The 7,557-nt window shown below is 42.2% G+C and overlaps 4 protein-coding genes across 5 annotated transcripts; all 4 read right to left on the bottom strand.

The window, feature by feature from the left end:
* Positions 1 to 353: 353 nt before the first annotated feature.
* On the bottom strand, positions 354 to 1,628 carry BCIN_01g11430 (hypothetical protein). The gene has a single exon (XM_001549273.2). The coding sequence runs from the start codon at positions 1,561 to 1,563 to the stop codon at positions 535 to 537; it is 1,029 nt and encodes a 342-aa protein (XP_001549323.1). The 5' UTR covers positions 1,564 to 1,628; the 3' UTR covers positions 354 to 534.
* Positions 1,629 to 1,759: 131 nt separating this feature from the next.
* Bcgst22 lies at positions 1,760 to 3,212 on the bottom strand. Its single transcript, XM_024690989.1, has one exon. It carries the CDS (start codon positions 2,912 to 2,914, stop codon positions 2,267 to 2,269), a length of 648 nt encoding a protein of 215 aa, XP_024546759.1. The 5' UTR covers positions 2,915 to 3,212; the 3' UTR covers positions 1,760 to 2,266.
* Positions 3,213 to 4,788: 1,576 nt separating this feature from the next.
* On the bottom strand, positions 4,789 to 5,617 carry BCIN_01g11410 (hypothetical protein). The gene is made up of 2 exons (XM_024690988.1): positions 5,520 to 5,617; positions 4,789 to 5,457 (listed from the first exon to the last, which is right to left on the bottom strand). The coding sequence occupies exons 1-2, from the start codon at positions 5,568 to 5,570 to the stop codon at positions 4,873 to 4,875; spliced, it is 636 nt and encodes a 211-aa protein (XP_024546758.1). The 5' UTR covers positions 5,571 to 5,617; the 3' UTR covers positions 4,789 to 4,872.
* A 205-nt stretch (positions 5,618 to 5,822) lies between these two features.
* BCIN_01g11400 (hypothetical protein) lies at positions 5,823 to 7,165 on the bottom strand. 2 transcript variants are annotated; one of them, XM_024690987.1, is made up of 2 exons: positions 6,745 to 7,165; positions 5,823 to 6,685 (listed from the first exon to the last, which is right to left on the bottom strand). In XM_024690987.1, exons 1-2 carry the CDS (start codon positions 7,057 to 7,059, stop codon positions 5,993 to 5,995), a joined length of 1,008 nt encoding a protein of 335 aa, XP_024546757.1. In that variant the 5' UTR covers positions 7,060 to 7,165; the 3' UTR covers positions 5,823 to 5,992. The 2 variants fall into 2 exon arrangements, with proteins under 2 accessions (XP_024546757.1, XP_001549327.2); XM_001549277.2 differs by having other exon boundaries at positions 5,855 to 6,674.
* Positions 7,166 to 7,557: the final 392 nt, after the last annotated feature.

Here is a 7,557-nt window from a genome sequence, read left to right as displayed (position 1 = left end):
CCATGATCGATTGGGTCGAGAATGGTATTAAACCTACTGCTCTTAATGCCACTATTGGTGGTGGTTCCGAGGAAGGTGATATTGTCAGCCTCTGTCAATGGCCAACTCGTCCTCTTTTCCACTCAAACACTAGCAGTGGATTTGACTGTGTCAATGACGCGAGATCTAATGAGACCTGGACTTACTCTTTCCCAGCATTCAAGGTCCCAGTTTACTAAATGGGTCACAAAAGATCTAGTGAGGTCGAAGGTGTGATAAGCGTTATAGAGATTGGATTGAGATATATTATAATTTTCATTGCTGTGCTTGAGATTTTGTGTTGTTTTAGTATTTGAGGCTTTTAACTTCTCAATTGTATATATAGATATTTGAACTAATTATAAATTAAATAGATTAAATAGGTTTAAAATAGATACAGGGAAATAGGAACAAGAGTACAAAATGTCGCTATAGTCGAGAAAATTCTCGGAATGTAAGATTGATTCTTTCTTATTTCCAGATACGCCTGATAAATCACTGTTCCTGATCTAGCATTTAAAGTTTACTGTCAAGCTTCTTCTTTGTCCTATTTTCTTGAGCTTTCCGTAATAAAGCATACAATGTTTGTAGTCTCGGCATTTCCAGTCCATGACGCCTGGCAATTCGGATTGGGTTTCCCAAAATAACCTCAAGCTCCATCGTCTTCCCCTGCTCCCAATCCAATAACATACTTGGCTTACTTCCACTAGTATTCTTCTGCGTACTTTTCAACAACTGTTCAGAGGTTGCAAATTCCTTTGGTAGCTTGGTCCCCAATATCTTTGGAGCTGTATCCAACACTTCGTCCATGACGCCTTTCAAATGAATGTAGAGCTCTGGATCGAGCGACATATCATTATTTGTGCTCCCAGAAGAAAGCACAGCAGAAGGATTCATACTCGCATTAATGGCAATTTTATGCCATCTGACCATTTGAAGTTTCCAATGTGAGTACTCCTGGGCATCTGCAATGCCTCCTGTTTGTAATAATTTCACAAATGTTTTGTTCCGTTGAACAGCGGTCTCTTGATCATCATTTAACTTCGTCGATTCAACAACACCGGGTAAATATGGACCAATGCTTATTCGTGTCCATCTGTTATGCTTAATGAAACCGGGGGAAGTTTGTTCAGCGCTCACAACAGTGACAGCACTTAGTATGGTGGACCCCGAGAACCTTTTTGAATATGGTTCTTCGACACCAATACCATTTTGGACCAAGACGATAGATGTATGACCTTTCCTCACGAGGCTTTCAAGGATCTCGGAATCATCACTAACATCTGGAAGCGCCTTTGTGCTTACGACAACAAAATCCCAGTCTTCATTCGAGTCTCGAGCTTCTTGTGGGTTGGCAAAAGTTTGATGTGGAATATACTTGTATTCTCCAAATTTTGGTGATGTGACATTAAAACCATTGGCGGTGACAGCTTTGTAATTTGATCGGCATATAACGGAGACTTGGGTGCCTTGAACCTGAGCAATTCGAGATCCGTAGAATGCACCGACTGCGCCAGCACCGACAATGAGGACCTTTATAGTCATATTGATGGTTCAAGATCGGATAATATCGAAATTGTTGTTATGTTGTATTGTTGTGGATGTTGATCTGACCCCTCGGCACACCGGGTTCACCTGTTCGACGCCACCGCTTACATAATTTAATCTCCCTTGGCGGTCAGTCATAGCAACACTTATTAGAATTTGGAAAGACAATAATTTACCTGAATACACCTCGTCATCCACCAAAGAACCCGCGCATCCCGCACAATGTACTTCTCAATCACATCTTCTATTCACAAATTACCATACGGTTTTGGCAATAATTGGTTGTCCCATATCGCGCAGACTAGCCACACTATTTTCTACCTCTAAATACTCAGTGCCTTTAAGCTCGTGTGTATGGGCCAATTTTTCTAAGCACATCTTAGACCTGGTGGACCAGTGTGTACGATTCATGGCGAATGGCTTACAACCAGCGAGCGACAACATGGCATTAGTTGGCATGCGAAAATATCATATATGAATGCGATGAGACAAAGGATGTATGGAGTGTGAAATGCGAATCTCACGCAGCACAAAGGCTTTGGGTAGGTACCCGAATGAAACATCGGAAATTTTGATTTTCATATCATTTTTCGCGCCCGTTTAAAACGAACAGCCAGTGGCAGATGCTACCATTGCATTTTATCGAATGTAGTTAAATGACCAAGAGTGTCGATAGAATTACCTGGGAGGATTTGAATATCTATAACTTGGCCTGCGACTTTTCAAGCTCTAAAACCTTCTGCATAGAAGGACGATTCACCAGATTTTCCACCAGCGCTGTGTATTTCGGGTACACACTCTTCATGTTCAAACCATATCCTTCTCCCCAACGATAAAACACGAAAAGATACGAATCGACGACTGTGAATGCGCCCCCAACTGCGTAAAAGCCATTCAACTTTCCCTCGATCATATCAAAACAATTTTGGGCATTTCTCATACCCTTTTTCTCAATGCCCGGCAATGCTTCTTTTTCATCACTCAATCTCTCCGGTCTCAATAAACCGCCGAATGCATGAGCATGCAAAGTTCCGCTCAGCCAGTTCATCCATTCATACACTTTTATCGTCTCCATTGTTGTACCTCCTAAAAGATGCAGTTCGGGGGCGAGCGAAGATATCGCTGTCGCAATAGCAGGAACCTCTGTGATGATTTCACCCTCAAGCGAGAGAACTGGAACACGCATTTTGGGATTGATGAAAGAGAAGTTTTCAGTAAATTCCACCGTTTCTTTTGTGATTAAGTTGGCAATTGATTTAAAAGAGACTCCGGTTTCGAACAGAAGAACATGAGGGCATAGAGAGCAAGCGCCAGGTGCCCAATAGAATTTAATCTCAGATTGAGCCATGACTTTGGGTGTTTTGAAATACTTGTAAAAGAGATAGGTACGAATCCTGTAGACAGAGGATATTGATCTTTATTTTGCGCAGATACGTGAAGTTTTGCTCCGATGTTATTTCTTGATAGGTGAGTTTAGTGGCAGTAGCAGATTCATCTACTCGGTTTTCGAGATGAGTCTTAGGATTGAATCACGCAGTTATATGCAGGGTCATTACCTCTATCAGTATGATTTCAAGTATTACTTAGAAATCTTGCGGTTTGGAATCAAGGGATTGAGAAAGAAGTCCCTTGCGTAATGTTACCCCGCTTTCAGGCTTACTGCAGGTTGCATAATACGAAGCATGACGAATAACATCAAAATGGCTCATAATTCCTTATCAGCGCAGCGAAAGATTATCCGCAGTGTATTCTGTGTTCGAAATTTCGCATGTTAGGCCAAATTTAATCGCGGAAGACAAGTAAAAAAAACTATCCTTTCTTACTTTAATTACCAGTACACTGGCTTGCCTATCCAAAGGTTTGATATACGAGTGCACTGGAATGAAGAAATGCGCAATAGAGGTTTGCTCAGTAATCTAAGGAGAAAATCGACAAGAAATATGCAAGAGCATGAAATTTCAGTAGATGAGTTGGAGACTCACTCTGTTGCTCACCTCGCGTATTCGTAGGTCAATTTGTTCAATTTCTTAGTTATGAAAACGAAATAATTTACGACTGGTTAAAATTACAAAGCAGTTTACATGGTAGTATTGTAATCTGTTGCACTCGTGACAATATGGAGAAAATAGACAGTTCTTTTCCAGTGCCAGTCATTATCAGAACGCAATTCTGATATGTGGAAGCCTGATATCGGTCATAGATGAGCAAATCTCTCCAGCACCCCATCATCGACAATTTCACTTATATCTAGTAACCGGCTCTTCAGATACGATCGATGTTGTTCTGGAATCTCAGAAACTATTGTCGATACAGTTAATGGCCAACAAAATAAACTAGCCGTGCTAGCTATAGCCGCAATTCTTCGTCCCCTACGTATCATTTTCATGCCTGTCCCTTCAAGCTCAACCCATCCCAGAACAAACGGTAGACTTGCGCAGAAGTCTAGAGCTAGTTTTTCCATATTCGATTTAATAATATCTTGATTGAACTTGGTTTCAGTATTTGAAAACTCTACTTCGATGTAGAAAGCTTTCAGTATGATGTCATTTACGTGAAGTCGAATAGCACGATATTGAGCCCACATCGCGGCATGACCAATTGAGGGATATAGATGAACAGTTTGATCGAAGATATCACTTGAACCAAAGTCGTCATTATCATCCACTGTCAATCGAAATCTACTCCAATAATCTACCATTGGTACCTCTCTAGCCCATTTGACCAATTTGTTTTCCAACTCTTGTGCTAATACCAACATCCCACGCATCTTCATGGCTATTTGCCTACTTGCTGTCGCAGAAATGCCGTCAAGATGATTGGAAACATTATTCACACAGTATCTCAAATCGGCTACTTCGACTAAACATTGGTCAAGAACTAGACTTGAGCCTATCTCTCCAAAGAGACTTCCATTCTTCAACCAGCCTGGTATTGACATGCTTCTGAGCAGGAGTGAACGAACTAATTGTCGCCTTGCAATCTTATCTATCTCCGAGCCCGTATTTTTATGGGAAGTTCCCGAGTCGTTGCCATGGGCTGGTACAACTTTATGGCGCGATCGATATGGCTCTTTTCGATATTTCTGTCGTAAATTTAAAATCGCAATCGCGCCATCATGATGAGTAAAAGCCTTCGCAGCTATAACTTTGATGTCTCTTGCGTCGAATTGAGCATTTTGGGCCACAGAATTTTCAAAATGACCTAACAGGAGAATAGTAAGAATGACTTCATCCATTACGACACTGTCTATGCGTCTCAGCGCTAGGTTCGCCGCCACCAGGGCTTGGGAGTATGCCTTACTACCAATCAATAAAGCAGCAGAATTTTTTGTTGACCGCCCGAAGGTCGTATGGGCAATTGAATAGCGAGTTGTAATGTGGAACTGGTAGATCTGTCCTGAGATGCTTGTTCCAATGATTGAACAGGCCAAGAAAATCGGCGAATTGTTGACGACGCGAGGCTGAAAATTGAAGAGTGATGAAAAGAGCCGACACAGTAATTAATTTGACTATCATCAGTAGCAAGCAATATTTTGGGAGCCTCGACAAATTGTCTTGTGTAGTAGTCAATAACTTGATCTTGTAGGCATGTTGCGGGAGGAGATCGCGGCGATGAGAAGAAATCAGTGACGCGTGGGATGCTTGAAAGTGTGATTAATCCGTATTTATCTATCCTCGTATTGATATGGCTTGTCTGTTTCTCCGACGCTGGATATTGAAATGGTGAACTTTTTTGTATCGACTCCCGCAGGTTGGGACCTCGAGGCCGTTTTTTCTTACCACTCGCAGGTTCGTTTTCGTCCAAGAACTCGTATTTTTGAGTGCCATCATAGCCATGACAATTGATTTTTGCTTTAGCACAACGATTGCAGGATGGCTTTGTTTCATCGCACTGTTTTATTTGTTGTAAGTCTCAGGACTAATGAATGATGATGAGACATATATAAGACCTGCCTTTACCCGTCGTTTCTTGCATGTATGACATCCACGGCTCGGAAAAGGCATGGCGACTAAGGCGATTTCATGTGTATATGTGGGTGGAAAGAATTATCTGGCGGGAAGTCGAAGAGATGAGATGATTATCGTTTCCCCATTTTTCAGGCACGGGGAGATCCAATCACCGGATATAACATTAAATCCGTAAAGTTGAAGCCAGTCCCGACGTGAAGATTTTCCTGATCTGCTAATAATCACGGGGAAGCCGGTGTGCTTCATTTCAAATGAATCATGCTACAACTCTTCAGCTTTCTGGCTTTCTGAGAGGGTAATTGTCATACCATGCGCCACAATGAAATTTAAAACCACCAAAATATTAGGAAAATTGCATTATGAACACCAATAACCAAGGTGCATGTAGCTAACTACATCAAATAAACACAGACAACAGACAACAAACGTTAATACCATTACACCACAGAAGGACAAGATCAATTATGCCAATTCCAGATTTTAGTAGCACGTCCTCCTCGACCACGACTGTAGCCCCGACTATTCCATCCACCTCTAGGACCATTTGGCACGTTTATGCTGCTATTATTAATGCCCTTGCCACGGCCAGTCCCACTAGCAATCACCCGAGGAATTGATGGTTCTGTACGTCTTCCCCCTTCCCCTCCCCCTCTTCTTCCTGTGCCTACACCTCCTCCATAAATAGCTCTGGTTGGAGCTCGCTCACTTTCTGTCAACTCCGGGGCAAGGACAGCTCCACCACGACGAATCTGGTCAACTTCAGTCTGACTGATTGGTTCTGCTGTTATCTGAGGGCTAGTAGGCAATCTGTGTGCTCCCAGAATATTGTACTCGCTCCGAGGAGTTGGAATAAGGGCAGAGGATTCAGATGATCTGGATCGCGACGAACCAATATCAATATTGGGAGTGTTAAAGGTCGTTACCAGTTGAAGAGATGGAGAGGAGGGTTTGGTTTTCCAGTTGGTATCGAATGGAGTGTCTCCTTCACGGTAGGGTCTGAATCCGGCAGGGGTAGGGAAACTGTCGATTATGGTATGGCCGGAGACAGGATCAGTGAAAGATATGTTCCCATCGTCTTGAAGAACACCAGGAATGGGGTCACTCCATGGAACATAATACCAAGTGCGCTGGAGTGGAGGACTAGTGTCGATCTCATTAATTAATTAGGATTTTCAGGCATAAAATAGTGGCTGGTAGATGTCAGACTAACCTCATGCTGGCACCAAAAGTGACAGATTTTAGCTTTAGAATGCTGAGGAGGCATTTCATGTTCATTGGTAGCATATACCTGATATCTATGATCGTGGTAAAAGCGAGTATATACTCGTGGGCCAATCTGATGCGAACCAACGGCTTCTTGTGGGTAGTAAAGGATTTGAGCTCCCTGGTCTCCTTTGGGACAGTATTGACAAATATAGTCGTAGCAGATATAGTTTGGAGCCTTGTAATCTGCTGTTGGACAGATTAAAATTGTATGAACTGGTGCCAAAGGGACAACTCTGCCTTCGTGGTTGATGATGTTCATTGTGTGTTATTCTACGGAGGCTGAAAATTATGCTTTGTGTGAGGCAGCAGATTATTCAGATGTGGCGGCAAGAGGCTGTTGAGCTTCTCACAGCTATTTTCGAAGCTAAAATTGAATGTTGGGGCTGGGTTTTAGTGTGGCTCCAAGATCAACTGTTGCTGGAAACCCCCAATGTTTATAAAGATTGTAAATACTGGAAGAACTTATTATAGACTGCCCAGAACAAAAATTGGGGACTTATAAAGAGCAATGAGTGAAGTACAGCTGCTCTGGACAATGGGTTTTGGACAGGCGGTAGGTCTTGAACGATAGTAGAGTACTTTATGACTGTTGTGTAGAAAAAAGCAGAGGTTGAAATTCGAGAAAAGCAGTCAAATTTTACGTCGAGAGGTATCCGAGAGGTTGGAAATTTTAGATGATTGTAAGAATAGTTCATTTTATGCAATACTTGCAAACCGTTGTCCCAAAATTGCTTTAATTCCTTTATCTTTTTATGGA

The sequence above is a fragment of the Botrytis cinerea genome, chromosome 1, assembly GCF_000143535.2.
Source record: "Botrytis cinerea B05.10 chromosome 1, complete sequence".
Taxonomy (NCBI): Eukaryota; Fungi; Ascomycota; class Leotiomycetes; order Helotiales; family Sclerotiniaceae; genus Botrytis; species Botrytis cinerea.
Note: the sequence above shows the minus strand (reverse complement) of the source record. Positions and strands in the feature narration are given on the sequence as shown.

Bases quoted from the DNA above. Each gene is read 5' to 3' on its own strand.
- BCIN_01g11430 (XM_001549273.2), bottom strand. From the start codon at position 1,563: ATGACTATAAAGGTCCTCATTGTCGGTGCTGGCGCAGTCGGTGCATTC.
- Bcgst22 (XM_024690989.1), bottom strand. From the start codon at position 2,914: ATGGCTCAATCTGAGATTAAATTCTATTGGGCACCTGGCGCTTGCTCT.
- BCIN_01g11410 (XM_024690988.1), bottom strand. From the start codon at position 5,570: ATGCCTTTTCCGAGCCGTGGATGTCATACATGCAAGAAACGACGGGTA. The intron at 5,458-5,519 runs GCAGGTCTTATA...CAAATAAAACAG, and splicing joins GCAAGAAACGACGGGTAAAG to TGCGATGAAACAAAGCCATC.
- BCIN_01g11400 (XM_024690987.1), bottom strand. From the start codon at position 7,059: ATGAACATCATCAACCACGAAGGCAGAGTTGTCCCTTTGGCACCAGTT. The intron at 6,686-6,744 runs GTTAGTCTGACA...TTAATTAATGAG, and splicing joins ACTTTTGGTGCCAGCATGAG to ATCGACACTAGTCCTCCACT.